Source organism: Scyliorhinus canicula, chromosome 16 (assembly GCF_902713615.1).
Source record: "Scyliorhinus canicula chromosome 16, sScyCan1.1, whole genome shotgun sequence".
NCBI classification, from domain to species: domain Eukaryota; kingdom Metazoa; phylum Chordata; class Chondrichthyes; order Carcharhiniformes; family Scyliorhinidae; genus Scyliorhinus; species Scyliorhinus canicula.
In genome coordinates this window covers 32,097,273-32,116,114 of record NC_052161.1, presented here as the reverse complement: position 1 = coordinate 32,116,114, position 18,842 = coordinate 32,097,273, and the positions used below count along the sequence as shown (strand labels likewise).

At 48.9% G+C, this 18,842-nt stretch overlaps 1 protein-coding gene across 2 annotated transcripts in view; it reads right to left on the bottom strand.

The window, feature by feature from the left end:
- The window catches only part of LOC119950753, a 354,917-nt gene that overhangs the window by 64,265 nt on the left and 271,810 nt on the right, over nt 1–18,842 (bottom strand). For both annotated transcript variants that reach the window (XM_038773466.1, XM_038773467.1), the window contains 2 exons: nt 13,086–13,146; nt 12,429–12,654 (listed from right to left, as the gene is read on the bottom strand). In XM_038773466.1, coding sequence (XP_038629394.1) covers nt 12,429–12,654; nt 13,086–13,146 — 287 coding nt within the window. The remainder of the gene's footprint in view (nt 1–12,428; nt 12,655–13,085; nt 13,147–18,842) is intronic.

The following is an 18,842-nucleotide window of genomic DNA, read 5'->3' as shown; positions in this document are numbered from 1 at the left end:
AGGTGACGCGGCAATGTCATTCCAATGGCGTGCGGAGCCAACGCGATGATGGCATTTCAGAGGGGCCGGAGAATCGAATACTGACATTAAACCTCCACCGCCCCCAATTTGGCATCGGAAGAGATTCTCCGCCCAATTACAATATTGGGGTTGGACAATGGAGAATGCCACCCCATATCTTACCAATAGTGCTGTGCCCAGAACCACAGGTAATACTCCAGCTATGACCAAACAAATATTTTGTCTGGTTTCAATATAACTTTGCTTTTAGCTTCTATGCTGCAGTTAATAAAGGCAAATATCCCAAATGCCTTCTTGATCACCCTCCCTACCTGCTTAACCACCTTCAGGGATCTGTAGATATGCACTCCAAGGTCACTCTCTTTCCTATACTTCTCTGCAACCTACCATTTACTGTGTATTCCCTTGCTTTGATGGCCACCCCTAAATGCATGACCTCACACTCCTCCGGATTGAACTCCGATTACCGATCCACCTGACTTGTCCATTGATATCTTCCTGCAGTCTACAGCTTTCTTTGAGTTTTTCATCATTCCCCAAACGTTCAAGTCCAAGTCATGGATATATATCCCAAAAGGCAAGAGACTTAGCACTAAGCCCTGTGGAGCACAACAGCCTTCCAGTCACAAAAACTCCCATTGACTATCGTCCTTCGCTTTCGGACCCAATTTTGGATCCAATTTATCATTTTACCTTGAATCCCATGGGACTTCACCTTTGTGTCAAGTTTGTAATGTGGGCCCAATTAAAAACACTTAAAATTAATATAACTACACCAAATGCATACCTTCATCAATCCTCCTTGTTGGTGCCTCAAAAAATATCATATTAGTCAGACGTGACCTTCCCTTAACAAATTCAGGCTGGTTGTTTTTGATTAATCCTTGCCTTTCTGTATTAACATTTAATCCATCTCTCAGAATTTTTCCCCATGATATTTCCACCTGTGAGATTAGGTTGATTGTTCTGTTATAACTCAGCCTATCCCACTCTCACTTTTTAAACAATAGGAGAGCATTAACTAGTCCTCCGGCCCTTTGGCACGGTGTCTGTAGCTAATTTTTCCTCCGGCTTTCCTAAACAGCCTAGATTATATTTCAGCCAGATCTGGGAATTTGTCCACTTGCAAAGGCTTTGAACTGCTTAAATTACCTCGTTAGCTATTTTAACTTAATCCAGTACTTCACACACTTCCTCCATGATTTCAATGCCTCTATCATCCTTCTGTTTTGTGAAAACAGATACAAAGTATTCATGAAGAATTATGCCCAAGCCCTCTGCCTCCATACACAATTATTGTTCTTGTCCCCAATTAGACCTACTCATTCATAATGAGGCCATCTGGCAAAATATAAGTCCAGCCATCTGTTCAGCCTGCTTATGTTGACACAGTTGCCAAATGGCCTCATTGCAAATGCTTGGCTGAGCACCAAGGATGACTAATGGACTCAATTTGTTTACACAGTTGCATTTGCTTTGCCTAACTGACATCTTTATCACCTAGTAATTATTTGATCTTTCTTTGGATTTTTTCATTTCCTGTGTGTTTATTTGCACAGGATTAAAGATTTCCTTTGCCTGTGCTTGACTGACAGTTTATGAGAAGGTTAGAGGTGCAATGTTTTTCAAAGATACTTTTGATTGGCTATTTTCTTTTCCATCCGCATTTTAATGACTGGATTTTCTGGCCCAATCATTGCCGGACCCTCTGCAGGTGATTCGGTGGCCTAGCCAAAAGGATATTGATGTTTGATGAGCTGGATAATCACAGCAGTGGGCAGGGCTGGAAAATTCCTGCCAAAGACATGTCAGTGTTATTATATGGCTCACTGGTTGCACATTCAGTGTATAATTGGTGAGTGGCATGGGCGATATGAGAGGGCATGAAGGGGCATGGGAGTGAATGTGTCTGAAGGCTAGAGGGCCTAATCAAGAAAACCAATGTCCAGAAATGGAGGCAAGCCTTCTAGCCTGACAGCCTCACCACCCACCCATTTCCACTACCACTTTGGGCCAGCCTCTGAAGGCAGCAAGCCCGTCTCCAGCCCGTGCCACCTCCTTGACAGGAAAATAGGGCAGCCGGGCTCCTCCAGGATGGAGGAAGGACCACAGAGTTGGGAAATATCCCAACTCCTGAAACCCCTCTCCTCGATGAAAATCCAACCCAGAGTATAGGTATAATGGGTGTGTGCTCAAATTGGCAGCATGTGACTAGTTGCATTTCTTGGTATCTGTACTGAGGCTGCAGGTTTTCAATACATTTATAAACGGCTAGGGTGAAGGAATAGACAGCCATTTGGAAACAACATTAAGTTAGCTGGCACTGCAGATGGGAGCAGAAAGTTGCAAAGCTGCATTGCTAGATTAAGTGAGTAGACAAGATGGAGTTCAATAGGCAAAGGTGTGAGGTGGTCCACTTTCGACCTCAGAAATGGATCTTAACTATTTACAATCTACATCAATGATTTGGTTGAAGGGACTGAATGTATACAAGCTAAATTCGCTGATGACACCAAGATGTAAGATGGAAAGTAAGTTGTCTAGAGGAGGTACTGGGCGCGATTCTCCGCTGCCCACGATGGGTCGGAGAATAGTGGGAGGGCCTTCCCAACAATTTTCACGGCCTCCCGCTATTCTCCCCCCCCCCCCCCCCCCCCCCCCCTTTCCGGCCGCCCCCGACACGAATCGTTGCTCACCGTTTTTTACGGCGAGCAACGATTCTCCGCAGGCCGATGGGCCGAATACCGCGGAGTTTACGGCTGTTTTCACGGCCGCAATCACACCTGCTTTCAGCGTTCGTGAAAACGGCCGCAAAGTGCCCGTCCCGGACAACCATGACAAGGGTGGCATGGGCCTGCGATCGGTGGGCACCGATCGCGGGCAGCGGGTCCAATACCCGCGCACTATTTGTTCTTCCGCCGCCCCGCGGGGCGGCTGAGGGGCATGACGGCCCGCGCATGCGCGGGTTTTGACGTGTCTGCGTGATGACGTCATCCGCGCATGTGCGGGTTGGAGCCCTCCAACCCGCATGTGCGCGGCTGACGTCATCATGCGCGTCAGCCGGCGTGACGCTTGGCGCGCGGACTTAGCGACAGTCGCTAAGCCTGCGATGCCATGCTTCACGGGGCCCCGCTGCTAGCCCCGCCTGGGGGGGAGAATCGGGTCCCAGGAGGGGGCGTGGAGGCTGCCGTGAAGCACGGCCAGTTTCACGGCAGCCTTTACGACTCGCCGCATTTGCGGAGAATCGCGCCCACAGTGTCTGAAAAGGGCTAGAGGCAGGTTAAATGGGCAAAAATTATGCATATATAATATAATGTGGGAAAATATGTACTTGTCCACTTTGGCAGGATCTAAGTGGAGCGAGATTGCTGAACTTGGTGGTACAGAAGAATCGCAAATCGTTAGTATGCGCGTGATGCAGGCAAATAGAATGTTGCCATTTATTGCAAGGGAAATGGAATTTGAAGATAGGGATGTGTTACTGCAGCTGTCCAAGGCATAGCTGAGACCATGGGTGGGATTTTTCAGCTTTCCAGCCATGTGTTTCTCAGCAGCAGGTGGCGGCGCACCATTTTCTGGTGGTGGGATTCTCCACTCCTGCGCCTGCCAATGGGAATTGCCATTCAAACCACTCCATGCCTCTGGGAAACTCATAAGCAGAAGTGTGCTGCCGACGGCACTATAGAATCCTGCCACCAGTGAACGGCATGCCACCAAGAAATATGCAGAAGATAGGCAGTAGACATTCTGGGCAGGATTCTCCAGTCTCCCAACCAGGTGTTTCTTAGCAATGGGAGGCTGCGAGCCCTTCGCAGGTGCGGGGATTTGCTGCTCCCGCCGCTGTCAGAATGTTTTCTCATTGAAGCCAGCTCACACCACCGAGAAATTTGTGGTTGGGAGTGGGCTGTCGGTGGAACCAGAGAATCCCGCCACCAAGGAATGGCCAGAGAATTCCAGCTCACATCGGGAGTACTATGTACAGTTTTGGTCTCCTCATTTGAAAAAAGATACAGGATGCAATTCAATTGCCTCGTGGCGCCAGCCTAGGTGTTGGGACGAGGCCCTTGAAGCTCACAAGAGGCCTCTTGTGAGATTTGCACGCTCGAAACATCTCGCAAGATTCCCGTCACAATCTGGATCTCGTTCTTGCTGGGTGAGATCTCGATCAGCATATTTAAATGAGACATTAGGCACCTGGGGGGAGGGTTGGGAATTCCAGGACATTGGACAGCCCTTCTGGTCAGGGAGAGGGCAGGATGGTACCTTTGCACTCCGCCTGTGACCCGGGTAGCTTGGCACTGCCAGCCTGGCACTCTGTCTGTGCCATCTGGGCACCCTGGCAGTGCCACCCTGGCATTGCCAGGGTGCCTGGGTGGCACTGCTAGGCTGGCAGGGGCACTGCTGGAGTGCCAGGTTGGCAGTGCCAAAAGACCCAGGTGCCAGGTTTCCCACGCCGGGGGCCCGGCGGGCCTCGAGGGCCCCGGACGAAGTACGTTGGGTGAAGTGGGGGGGGGGATCCTGAAGCTGAGGCCCACTGAGGGGGGCCGATATATTGGGGCTGCCTTTAAAAATGGTGCCCGATCCATGAGTATTCTTCCTGCACTGGCGAGCTGAGCTCATCAGTGCAGGAAATGACTTAAAGTGCGACCTCGACAATTTTGTGGCAGGGTCATAAGAAATGAAATTGTGGCCCTTGCTTGAATATGCACATAATTGCAACATAATTTGTGAAATAAAGGGTTAACAAAGGATATGCTAATCTATGAGGCACATGATGTAGTACTGACACCAGCCAGTCATGTGTTAGACTCTCTGGGGTTGTAGGGCTGGAGGTGGTTACCGAGATAGGGAGGGGTGAGATCATGGAGGAATTTGAAATAAGGGGGAAAATTTTAAAATTGAGGTATTGCTTAACCAGGGGCCAATGTGGATGTGGGTGCTTTTCTCATTTTAAAGTTCCTCTCCAAGTCCAAAAGACGGCAAAGTGTTGTTGAACAGCAGGATTGTTCTCAGAGATACAGGCACGAGAAAGGCACTGCTAAACGTGCCATTCCGCGGACTTTAACTCGAGTCTGTTGAAATGCATTAGAAGCAGTTGAGAGAAGATTGACTCGACTCATTCCTGGGCTGAGGGATTTATCCAACAAAAAAGCTTGAACAGGTTGGATCTATATCCATTAGTGTGTAGAAGAATGAGAGGTTATCTTACTGAAACATAGGGAGCGGGGGATTCTCCAGTCTCTGACGCCGAATTCGGGTTCCACGATCGGCCGGAGAACCCACGTTGGTGCTAAAATCGGGGTCGGCGCCGTTTTTGCGATGCTCCGCCCCCTCCAAAACGGCGAACTCTAGGAGGCCCTCCCAACGATGCGCCGCCCCCGACGGGCCGTGTTCCCGACGGCGTGGGTCTCTCATGCTATTTATTGTCGGGAGCTCGGCGTGGCGGCTGCAGACTGAGTCCAGTGCTGCCACAGTTGGGGAAGGCTTTGGCAGGGGCTGGGGGCACTGGTGGGGGGGTAGTTAGGGGGTGGTGAGCATGGCCAAAGGTTGGCACTATTTGGCAGGCCGGGTCCGTGCACGGCCGGCACCATGTCGCACAGCGCAGCTACTGCAGGCTGCCGCCGTACGCATGCAGCGCCAAAGGCCCAGCAATTCTCCTGAGGGATTTCATAGAATCGTAGAATTCGCATTGCAGAAGGAGGCCATTCGGTCCATCGAGTCAGCACTGGCCCTTGGAAAGAGCACCCTACTTAAGCTCATGCCTCCAACCTAGCCCCATAATCCAGCAACGCCATCCAATCTTTTGGACACTAAGGGGCAACTTAATAAAGCCAATCCATCAAAACTGCTCATCTTTGCACTGGGGTAGGAAACCGGAGCACCCGGAGGAAACCCATGCAGACACGGGGAGAACGTGCAGACTCCACACAGACAGTGACCCAAGGCCAGAATTGAACCTGGGTCCCTGGAGTTGTGAGGCAGCAGTGGTAACCACTGTGCCACCATGCCCTTGACTGGCAGGATGTTTCCACTTGTGGAAGAGACTAGACCAGGGGTGGGCAAACTTTTCCGTGCAAGGGCCACATTCAGAAATTCACAATTCACAAAGGGCCGCATAGTATATTAAGTAAAATAATTACTTCACCCGGTTATGATTCTGGGCGCCTCATATAGAACATAGAACAGTACAGCACAGAACAGGCCCTTCGGCCCTCGACGTTGTGCCGAGCAATGATCACCCTACTAAAGTCAATGTATCCACCCTATACCAGTAAGTAACCCAACAGCCCCCCCCCCCCCCCCATTAACCTTAAAAAAAAAATTTTTTTTTTTTTAATTTTCTTTAAAAAAAATTTTTTTTTTTTTTTTTAATGACTTGGTGGGCCGCAGAAATACCTTTGGCGGGCCGCATGCGGCCCGCGGGCCATAGTTTGCCCACCCCTGGACTAGACCCAGGGAATAGGGTTTAAGAATAAGAGGTCTACCATTTAAGACCGAGATGAGGAGAACATTAGTCATTAGTCTGTCAGATTGTCTTCCCCAGAGATCAGTAGAGGCTGCGTCATTGAACATATTTGCGGGGTGGGCAATTGGCAAGTTGAGTTGAAACAACGGGATCAATCGTGATCTTATTTTTTTTTATAAATAATTTTTATTAAGATTTTCACAAAATATAAACAACAATACAATATTAACAAAACAACCATAGTAAAAACCAAAGAACAACAACCAACACCCCCCCCAGCAACTACAAAAACAAAAAAGCAAACAACAAAAAGGAAAGAGATAACACCCGCCACATCCAACAAACCCATGTGCACAATTCTCCCTCCCACTGAACCAAACCCCCCTCCCCCCTCCCCCCCACCACCCACCCCCCCCACCCCCCTCCACCTACCCCCCCACCCACCCCCCTCCACCACCCCCCTCCACCCCCCCTCCCCACCACCCTCCCAACCCCCTCCACACCCCCGAGAGCACCCTGTCCCGAACCCCCTGCGGGGGCAACATATGGAACCCCGCCACTTGCCGCCTGGCAAACGCCCTAACCTGCATATACCTAAACATGTTCCCCGGGGGAGCCCAAACTTCCCCTCCAACTCACCCAGGCTCGCAAACCTCCCATCTACAAACAGGTCCCTCAACCTCCTAATACCTACCCTGTGCCAGCTAAGAAACCCCCCATCAATGTTCCCTGGGACAAACCGGTGGTTCCCCCGTATCGGGGACTCCATCGAGCCCCCCACCTCCCCACTATGCCGTCTCCATTGCCCCCAAATTTTGAGGGTAGGCGCCACCACCGGGCTCGTGGTATACCTCGTTGGAGGGAGCGGCAACGGCGCCGTTACCAGCGCCTCCTGGCTCGTGTCCACACAGGACGCCATCTCCATCCTCTTCAATGCTGCCCCCTCCCCGTCCATTACCCACTGACGCACCATCGCTGGCGTTGGCAGCCCAATAGTACCCACAGAGGTTGGCCAGCGCCAGCCCCCCCCCCCCCCCCCCCCCCCATCCCTGCCCCGCTCCAAAAACACCCTTCTCACCCTCGGAGTCCCATGCGCCCATACATATCCCGTAATACTCCTGTTAACCCTCCTAAAAAAGGCCTTCGGGATAAGGATGGGGAGGCACTGGAACAGGGCCAAAAACCTCGGGAGCACCGTCATCTTGTCGGACTGCACCCTACCCGCTAGCGACAGCGGTAACATATCCCACCTTTTAATCTCCTCCTCCATTTGCTCCACCAGGCTTGTGAGGTTAAGCTTGTGCAGGGTCCCCCAGCTCCTAGCCACCTGGACTCCCAGGTACCTAAAGCTCCTCCCTGCCTGCTTCAGTGGGAGCCTACCAATCCCCTCCTCCTGATCCCCCGGGTGCACAACGAACAGCTCGCTCTTACCCAGGTTGAGCTTATACCCAGAAAAGCCCCCAAATTCGCTGAGAATCCTCATCACCTCCGGCATTCCCCCCACCGGGTCCGCCACATACAGCGACAGGTCGTCCGCATAAAGCGACACTGAATGCTCCTCTCCACCCCGCACCAGGCCCCTCCAGTTCCCCGACTCCCTCAACGCCATGGCCAGGGGCTCAATTGCCAACGCAAAGAGCAAGGGGGACAGGGGACATCCCTGTCTCGTCCCCCGGTGCAGCCGAAAGTACTCCGACCTCCTACTATTCGTGGCTACACTCGCCATCGGGGCCTCATAAAGCAGCCTCACCCAACGGACAATCCCCTCCCCAAACCCAAACCTTTCCAACACCTCCCACAGATACCCCCACTCAACCCTAACAAAGGCCTTCTCCGCGTCTAATGCCACCACTATCTCCGCCTCCCCTTCCACAGCCGGCATCATAATGACATTCAGAAGCCTTTGTATGTTGGTATTCAACTGCCTTCCCTTTACAAACCCCGTCTGGTCCTCGTGAATGACCCCCGGCACACAATCCTCTATCCTTGTAGCTAAGATCTTCGTCAACAGCTTGGCGTCTACAGTTAGCAGCGAGATTGGCCTATATGACCCACACTGCAGGGGGTCCTTGCCCCGCTTAAGGATCAAGGAAATCAGCGCCCGTGACATAGTTGGGGGCAAAGCCCCCCCCTCACTTGCCTCGTTAAAGGTCCGAACCAACTGGGGGCCCAACAGGTCCGCATACATTTTATAAAATTCGGACGGAAACCCATCCGGCCCCGGCGCCTTCCCCGACTGCATGCTGCCAATCCCAGTGACCAGCTCCTCCAGCTCAATCGGCGCTCCCAGTCCCTCCACCTGCCCCTCCTCCACCTTCGGAAATCGCAGCTTGTCCAAGAAGCGCCCCATTCCATCCACCTCCACCGGGGGTTCAGACCGGTACAATTCCCCATAAAAATACCTAAAGACCCCATTAACGTCTACCCCCCTCCGCACCACCTTCCCATCTCTATCCTTCACTCCCCCAATCTCCCTGGCCGTGTCTCGCTTTCGGAGCTGGTGTGTCAGCATCCTACTCGCCTTCTCCCCGTATTCATACACCGCTCCCTGTGCTTTCCTCCACTGAGCTTCCGCCTTTCTGGTGGTCAGTAGATCGAACCTGGCCTGAAGGCTACGCCGCTCCCTAAGCAATCCCTCCTCCGGAGCCTCCGCATATCTCCTGTCCACCCTCACCATCTCCCCCACCAATCTCTCCCTCTCTCTCTGCTCTCCCCTCTCCCTATGGGCTCGGATGGAAATCAACTCCCCTCTAATCACCGCCTTCAATGCCTCCCAGGCGTCCCCACTCGGACCTCCCCGTTATCGTTGGCCTCAAGGTACCTCTCAAAACACCCCCGAACCCTCCCGCCCACCTCCTCGTCTGCTAGCAGCCCCACCTCCACGCGCCAGAGCGGGCGCTGGTCCCTCTCCTTCCCCAGCCCGAGGTCTACCCAGTGCGGGGCATGATCCGAAATAGCTATGGCAGAGTATTCGGCATCCTCCACCCTCGAGACCAGCCCCCTGCTCAGGACAAAAAAATCGATCCTCGAATAGGCCTTATGCACGTGGGAGAAAAACGAGTGCTCCCTGGCCCTTGGCCTCGCAAACCTCCAGGTATCCACCCCCCCCATCTGATCCATAAACCCCCTCAACACCTTAGCCGCCGCCAGTCTCCTACCCGTCCGGGACCTGGATCGATCCAATGGGGGATCCAGCACCGTGTTGAAGTCCCCCCCCCATGATCAGGCCCCCCGCCTCCAGATCCGGAATGCTGCCCAACATGCGCCGCATAAACCCCCCATCGTCCCAGTTCGGGGCGTAAACATTCACCAGCACTACCCGCTCCCCCTGCAGCTTGCCGCCCACCATCACATACCTCCCACCACTGTCAGCCACCACCTTTGACGCCTCAAACGACACCCTCTTTCCCACCAGGATCGCCACCCCCCCGATTCTTCGCATCCAGCCCTGAATGAAATACTTGGCCCACCCATCCCTTCCTCAGTCGAACCTGGTCCGCCACCTTCAGGTGCGTCTCCTTGAGCATGGCCACATCCGCCTTCAGCCCCTTCAAGTGCGTAAACACCCGGGCCCGCTTGACCGGCCCGTTCAGCCCCCTCACATTCCAAGTAATCAGCCGGATCAGAGGGCTCCCTGCCCCCCTCCCCTGCCGACTAGCCATAACCCATCCCCTGCCCGCCACTGGCCAGCGCCCCTCGCTCGGCCTGTTCCCACGGCGGCAACTCCCCCCCCCCCCCCCAGCACCCCCTGCATACTCCAGCTCCTTCCTGGCCATTTCGAATCGTGATCTTATTGAATGGCAAAGCTGTTTCGAAGGGCTGAATAACCTACTCCTGCTCATAAATCCGATGTTCCTGTCAGGAATAAACGGCAAGCAACTAGGGACTGTAGATGTACAGAGAAATTTAGAGGTCCTGTACAGAAATCAATAAAAATAAATGGACAGGTTCAAAAAAGAAGCCAAAAGGGAATCGCAATATTGCCTTTTTAAGATGGCTGGAATACAAAGTGTGCAAGCTGCGTTACAGCTGGGTAAAGCTCTGGTTGGACTCCATCAAGAATACCGCATTCCATTCTGAGCACCAAACTTCAGCACGGTTATATTCCATGAAGGATGCGCAAATTCATCAGAATTATAATGGGCTCAAAGAGTTAAATTTTGAGGACACGTTACGCCGACTAGGTTTGTATTCCATTTATTCTAAAAGATTAAAGAGTGATCAAATTGAGGTGTTTATGGCTGAAGAATGTGTTACAACAGAGAGAAACTATCTCCTCCAGGGGGAGGATACAGAAAAATGAAAAAAAAAAAAACACACCCACTGACCCACATTGACCCCTGGTTACGCAATGCCTCAATTTTAAAATTCTCATCCTTGTTTCAAATCCTCCCATGATCTCACCCCTCCGTATCTCGGTAACCAGGATGATGATGGAATTGTGTAGATGGGCACAGGTCAGCGCAACATCGAGGGCCGAAGGGCCTGTACTGCGCTGTATTGTTCTATTCTATTCTATTCTCCTCCAGCCCTACAACCCGAGAGAGTCTAACACATGACTGGCTGGTGTCAGTGTCACATCATCATGTGCCTCGCAGAGTAGCATATCATTTGTTAACCCTTTATTTCACAAATTATGCTGCAATTTTGTGCATATTGGTTGAGGTGATTCAAGCAGGGCTGTAATTCCAGTTCTTATGACCCTGCCACAAAATTGGCCAGTTTTGGGGGTGTTCTCTTGCTACCAATATAACCGCAAGGGCGATTCTTCTTAAACACACTTCATGTGGAACAAAGAGAAGCTGGTTCTACAGAAATACAATGGGCTGCAGCAACCCAAGCTTTTAAATATTTTTATTATTTTAACACTTTTTGCATTAAAAAAACACACCCCACCCCCAAAATAAGCTGCAGAGAGAACAAACAATCCCCCATGCCCCCCCCCCCCCCACCCGACTCTACTCCACCCCTCCCTTCAGCCGTTGATGGTGTCCAACTCCTTGAAATTCAGAGTGAAACCCTCGATCGCGCCTCTCAAGGTGAACTTAACTTTTTCAAGGTATAGGAAATCCCCCATGAAGTCCCCCAGCCACACTGAGGCACAGGGCGGAGAAGCTGACCTCCACCCCAACAGGACCCACCTGCGAGCAATTGGCGAGGCGAAGGCTGTGGCCAACCCAAGCTTGACCACCTTCTCTCATTCGTGTGTTCCACAAGAATCACCCCTCCTCCGCTCAGGAGCTACCTCACAGTCACAGCTAGCGTCTCGGCTGATCCAAAATGGCGTGGCACAAACCAGCAATCTGCTGCCTCTAGATGCTCAGCTGGCATCCACAGCTGGAGATGATGCCTGAGATCCAATTCCTGACGAACCTAGGGGCTCTGAAGCTTCCCCAACACTGATGAACCCAAGATTCACCCACATCTCCTTCCACTGAAATCTTGCATAATAGCACAAACAATTGGAAACTCAGTGCAACTGGGTCCTGTCCCATTTTCGTGGCCCTCATCAGTGATCTGCTGGACTGATCTGATCTTGGCCTGGATCAGAATTTAAAGTGTACTGTGCTTGTGGAAGAATGTTGATGAGGGCTAAAATCTTCATTTCTCTTATCTTTCAAAAATGCAAAGCTGGTACACGCTGTTTACCTTCAATTACATTCAACAGAGCAGAAACCGATCATGATTTCAAAAATGCAAAGTGGAAATAATTAATACACACTCCACAGTAGCCCACAAGCTTAGATTTGTGATAGAGCAGAAGTTATACAATTAAATCACAGAATGGGGAGTGCTGTGCAATTCTGATTTTATATAATATATCCAATGAGAAATAACATAACAGCGCGATTACATCTGGTCATGCATTTTTTTTGCCAATTTAAATTATAAATTTGTACAGCAGTCACATCAAAAGAATGCCAATGCTTTTAAAACTTACCTGCTGAAGAATAGTTCTCGTTTACAAATTCAGAACTCTCATTCACAAATGCGGAAAGATCCGAAGGCTGAGGATAATCAGGGTTATCTTCGTCCAATTCGCTTTGTATTCCAGAGTAAGACCATTTCTGACTTGTCACTGAGGATGCCAGCTTCTCCTCGTCAGTGGCATGTTCCACTGTGCCAATTACCTTTGGGGTCTCAGGGGTAGTAAGTGGGGTGGATTCCTAAAATGTAAGCACCAGAAACATTAATGCCAAAATCAAACTCTCAGGCAGTAATACCAGCCAACAGAATATCTCTCGGAGGCAGGAACTTGTGGTACAACCAAAGCATTAGAAATTATAAACGCAGCCATTAATTTCCCAAATACTTGTGCTCCTTTTGAAAAATGCTTATAGGAAGCTTTGAAGCAGAACTTTTGGCTTCCAAACTCGGATATCAAGGCTAACAAACACGGTAATAAAAGTGTCAAATAAAAGGCAAAAATGTGAGTACACAGACTTTTATTATACTTGAATTAATCTTTCGTACAGTGACAGTTCTACTCCAACTCCCCTCAGCTGCCCCTCCTGTCCCCTTCCATTTTGACCACAAAGTCAATGTAATGCTGCAGTTTAGGAGGTTCTGAAATGAATTTGAATCCATGTTTACTGACCTGTGAGGATGCTTCAGATACTGAGGTACGCTTCGGGGATCTCTTCACCCTAAAAGTATTTCTGCAGATAGAAGCAATGCATTTTAAATCTTCAACTGCACCAGCTATTACTTCACAAAGAGCAGCCAAAAAAAAAGCTTAAGCCCCGATGAGCAGAATTCTGGACTGACAAGTAATGCAAAGTGCCATTTAGCAGCTTCAAGCCCCACCACTACTGAAACACGGTGAATATTTCTTTCATTATAAACTGCTCCCTTTTATAAATGGCCATTTCAGAACATAATAAAGAAGCTGGGATTGCTGAAGGAATTTGTTCTCTGCTTTGCAGATCAAAGTTCGCAGCTACTGACTAGCATATCTCAATCTATCCCAAAAGTTTAGCAAGGAGTCCAGCTACCATAAAAGCATAAGCTATTCTGTGTATTGAGTCTGTCAAGGAGTTCTGCTTGAAATCAAGTGAAATTGTTAGCAAAGCCAGCCACATTTTTTATTTTCTTTAATAAACCTGCAGCAGTATTGTTACTGCTGCTTTGAAGATTAAGAAATTAGTGGGAACTGCTGGACAGAATCACAGCATAAATAGAAATCAGAATGACCATTGGATCCAAATAGCATCTTGCCTGGTCCACACAATGCAAGTACACTTAAACCTTTTTTTGGCAGGTGCCATTAGGTAACTTGAAAGACCATTTCTAGCCAAGGCATAGCACAGGGTAGGGAGGGGGTGGGGTGGGGTGGGGTGGGGGAAATAAAAATAACTGCTATATGCTAATGTTGTTTAAAGGACAATGAAAGTATTAGGTAATAGATAAAAACAGGCAAATGCATCAACAGCATTGAAATAGCAGCAGCAAAGGCAGGGCATACATGGGGCAGCTGCAAATATGCCGTGCCCAGGGAGTCTGTGCCTACAGAGAACGTAAGAGCATCGCTCAGTCTCCAGTCCTGTTACAAAGCTAGATACATAGAAAAGACCAGCAAGAACTACCAAGGAGAATGCGGACAAGCAAAGGAAAGGTTTTTGGGAAATTGGACAAATGACCCTAATGATAGACATGTATCTGGACTGTATTTGTGAATGAATGAGACCAGGCATTCTGAGGAATGATATTGCACATAAATTTCCTTCAATGCTCAAGGTGCCCATGATTATCTTTTAATGCTGGCACTTTAAACGGTTCCACTGCAAAGTTCTGTTCGATCGTTTGCAGTGTTAACGTTGAGTACACAAGCTCAAACGTTTGCTGTTGGTGAAGGACTCAACAACAGTCACATATTTACAGATGAATCTTTAAATATTTTTCACTAATTGGACTGGAGGTGGGCGGGGGATATAAGGCAACAAGGAATCAGTGTGTGGCCCAATCGGTATTTTTGGTGGACCGTCCTTACATTGTGATTGGTGAACATACTCCCCGAAAGGCATCTCCACCACACGCATGTACAAAATTGGGCAAGAAGCCCACTTGAAAGATGCTCTCTGCAGAATTAGAATCAAAAGGCATCAGCTCTGTGGAGCAGCCAGCAATGACTGCAGAACCTACAGCAGCACTAAGGGGCAAAACCCACAGCAACTGTCTCCAAACATTTCATCCAACAGCAAACGAGGATTCGTCATCACTGGAAAATGGTCACCTTCGGATTTGTATCACAGGAGTAAAAGCTAGAAGTATTTGGCAAGAGGGTTACAGCATTGTGGTCTGAATGGCATCATTTGACCCCTATGTGCAGAGATGTGAAGATCTGATGGGGGTTGTGAGACAGGTTGCTCGTCCATCTGACATTAAAACGGTTATCAACTCATGACTACCTCGAACGAAAGAGAAAATGCTGGAAGATCAGCTTTGACAAAGAGTCATCAGACTCGAAATGTTAGCTCTTTTCTCTCCCTACAGATGCTGCCAGACCTGCTGAGATTTTCCAGCATTTTCTCTTTCGTTTCAGATTCCAGCATCCGCAGTAATTTACTTTTATTTATTGTCATGACTACCTGCTGTTTGATTTTGGTGGTGCTCTTAGTGTTTCAGTGCAACTGGGCAGCAATGAAACAAAAATTGTCAATGCTGATTAAGTTATTTAGACTAAGTCAGTGGCTAGCATCGTGCAATAAAACTAAGATTTAATTGAGAGCTTCAAAAATCAGAAACCATGAAAGTGAACTTGGGATTCTTTATAGATACTCAGTGAACCCAGAAATACAATTGAAGACTTTAATAAAACCTTAATTCTGGTTGATAATATAGCAATTGAAATGCAAGTCAAAAGGACATTAAAAGTCACTGATTAGAGACTGAGCCTATTGTGATGTCTTTGTGACAGTCTGGTAATTGCTTCAGTGTTCACAGGAGGGCTAAATAAGGGAAATCACTTTGAAGACGGGAGAATTTATATTAGCACCATACTATTACAATCATTGTCAATGTCAGAACATATCTTCCCTACGAATTGGAAACCATGCCAGATTTACATTCTTCATGCAGTTTATTCCTTCTGGCATTATTCTCAACACAAATATAGTTTAATATGTCTCCTGTGAGAATGATATTTTTGCACAACAATTAGAATATCTTCCATTGAATTCTGAATCTATTTTGGAACCAGGATGACAGTTTAGTGAACACAATGGATTGCATCGCCTCCCTCAGGCTCAGGCCTTTGGCAGTGCCACCCTGGCACCACGGCACTGCCACCCGGGCACCCTGGCAATCCCATCTGGTTGGCAGTGCCACGATGCCAGCCTGGCACCCAAGGTGGCCAAGAGCAAGCAGGAGCAGCCTTGCCCTGCCCCTGACCACCCAGTGGTCTCTCATGGTCTGGGCAAACCCCAATGCGCTGTTATGCCTGGTCCACGTTTGTGTGGTCCAGTGCCAAACGACGCCCTGGGCAAAGTCTCCCAGGCACAGCCATCAAGTCCTGGGAGCCGGCAGAATCCAGCTCAGACATATTTAGATGAGCTTAATGGTTCAGTATAAACATGTATATGTGGATCTTGCCCAGTGAGGGCGAGATCCAGATCCAGATTGAGAAGTCTCGAGAGGTTCGGATGAATCTTGCAAGATGTCTCAAGCGTTGCAAATCTTGCGCGAGTACTCGCACGGGATTCAACAGTCTCGTCGTGTCACCGAGTCAGGTGTGAGGAGGCCGGTAAATCGCGCCCAATCTTAAAGTGACAGAGGCTATCGAGAGCCTGTGGAAATCAAATTTGTTATTTCTTCCTGACACTGAGATTTTTTTTAAAAATCGTTTTTAAAAGAGTATTATTGAATTGCTCAAATATTGTACAGCATAACAGGTAAATAAATATTCTGGGATTACAGATGCCCTCAACAGAAATATGTATTGCGTATCTTCATAGGGCTGTTACATTGTAAAACATTCCAAAGCACTTCACAGGAGTCTTATCAACAAAATCTGAAATTGAATGAGCTAAAGGTTTGGCCTAAGGAGCAGTGTAAGGAGAGGAGAGCAGGTTAGGGAAGGAATTGTGGAGTTTAGGGCCCAGGCATCTTAAGACATCACTAATAATGGTGAAAGACTGAAATTGGGAATCCTCAATGACCAAATGGCTAGTAAGATGGCTACCCTGCGGGGCAGCAGGGTAGCATGGTGGTTAGCATAAATGCTTCACAGCTCCAGGGTCCCAGGTTCGATTCCCGGCTGGGTCACTGTCTGTGTGGAGTCTGCACGTCCTCCCCCTGTGTGCGTGGGTTTCCTCCGGGTGCTCCGGTTTCCTCCCACAGTCCAAAGATGTGCGGGTTAGGTGGATTGGCCATGCTAAATTGCCCGTAGTGTCCTAATAAAAGTAAGGTTAAGGGGGGGGGGTTGTTGGGTTACGGGTATAGGGTGGCTACGTGGGTTTGAGTAGGGTGACCATGGCTCAGCACAACATTGAGGGCCAAAGGGCCTGTTCTGTGCTGTACTGTTCTATGTTCTATGTTCTATGTAAGATGGCCTGGTAGTGGAGAGACATTGGGCATGTCACCCAATGCCAAACCACATCATGTTTCCAGCCTTCCTACATCTAAGTTGATAGTAGGAGCTAGGGTTGACAATCCTCCAGGACTGGCCTGGATTCTATAGGAACTGAAGCTCAGTCGCCAGGACACTGCAGTATGCCACCCTGCAGAGAAATACTCAGGGCATTTTTAAAAAAAATTCCAATTAAAAATATTGAAAATGGGGGGGAAAATCTGTACAGCTAACAGTAAAGCAGCATTCAATTGAGTAATGTATCTTTTTGCTTTCCAATTGGCATAGGAAGGCAATGCACCGCAACGGTGGATGTGTTGGCTTATTAATGGCTGGAGCATAGGGAAATGTCATGTGATTAAACTCCAGGGATACAACCACAGTGGGCTAAATAGCTGAATTGTAATGCAGAACAAAGCCGGCAGCGCAGGTTCAATTCCCGTACCGGCCTCCCCGAACAGGCGCCGGAATGTGGCGACAAGGGACTTTTCACAGTAACTTCATTGAAGCCTACTTGTGACAATAAGCAATTATTATTATTAGTAGTAGTAGGGACACTGCAGTTGACTTTGACTTCCCTGGGTTAGGGAGAGATGGGAAGGGGGAGTCAGCTAGGATTTTTACTTTTTGCCACTGTCAAATAATGTCTGGAAGATGTCTGTCCATGATGAGTTCAGAAAAATCTAATTGTGAGGCCTACCATGAAACACAAGCCTGTTAACACTCATGGAATAATGGCCGCCGAGACAAAGTTGTCCTGTCAGGCAACATGAGTCAAGAACTTCAAAGGTGGCAGTGGCTTTTGACAGGTAATTAATTGATAGGTAACTTTAAAAAAATCAATAACTTTTATTTCCTTTGAATGCTTTTTATCCAAGTAAAATATAATTTGAAATAAAGAGTACCAGGCTTACTTCAAATGAGATCCTGTTTTGCATAACTTTTGCATTTATATTGATTTGGAAATCATAAATATGTATGCTTAGTTTTTAAATCATTTATTGGTAATTAAAATGTTCAAGATTTCTTATTTTTTTAGGATGTCACTCGTAATATGTACAAACAGCAAATGTTTGGGACTTTCCGGCTCTTCCCGCCTGTGGGGCGTGATTCTCCGATCGCCAATGCCAAAATCGCGTTCGGCGATGGGCCTGAGAATCCCTGTATCTGCCGAAATCGGGGGTGGTGCCCCTTGTGCGATGTTCCGCGCCCTCAGAAACAGTGTATGTACGCCGTCGGGACGGCCACAGGATGTCACCTGAGGCCCTCCAATGATGCTCCGCCCCCGACAGGCCGAGTTCCCGACGGCCCCGGAGCACCTATGGTATTTTTTTTCATGGACCCCACGTGGCAGCTGCAGGCTGTGTCCAGCAGCGTCACATCCGGGAGGGGGGGGGGGGGGCGTGCTGTTGGCCAGGGGGGTCTTCGGTGAGGGCTAGGGGGACTGGTGGGGGTGGTCCGGGGGTGCGAGAAGCTTACAGGGGGACATTATTTGGCAGGCTGGGTCCGGGCGTGGCTGGCACCATGTTGCATGGCGTGACCACCGCAGGCCAATGGCAAGTGACAGTGGGGACTGGAAAATCCCAGCCAAAATGTGAAAAATCTACTGAGGTATAGAATCAGAATGTGAAACAAAAGTAGTTCTGCAAAATTTATACTTAATGAATACTATTACAGGTTGGGTGACACAAAGTAAATATGGCTAGACAATGGAATAGGGCAATATATTATTGATGAAATAACAGCAGCAATGTAAAACCCAATGCTACGTGCAGGCTCATTAATTTG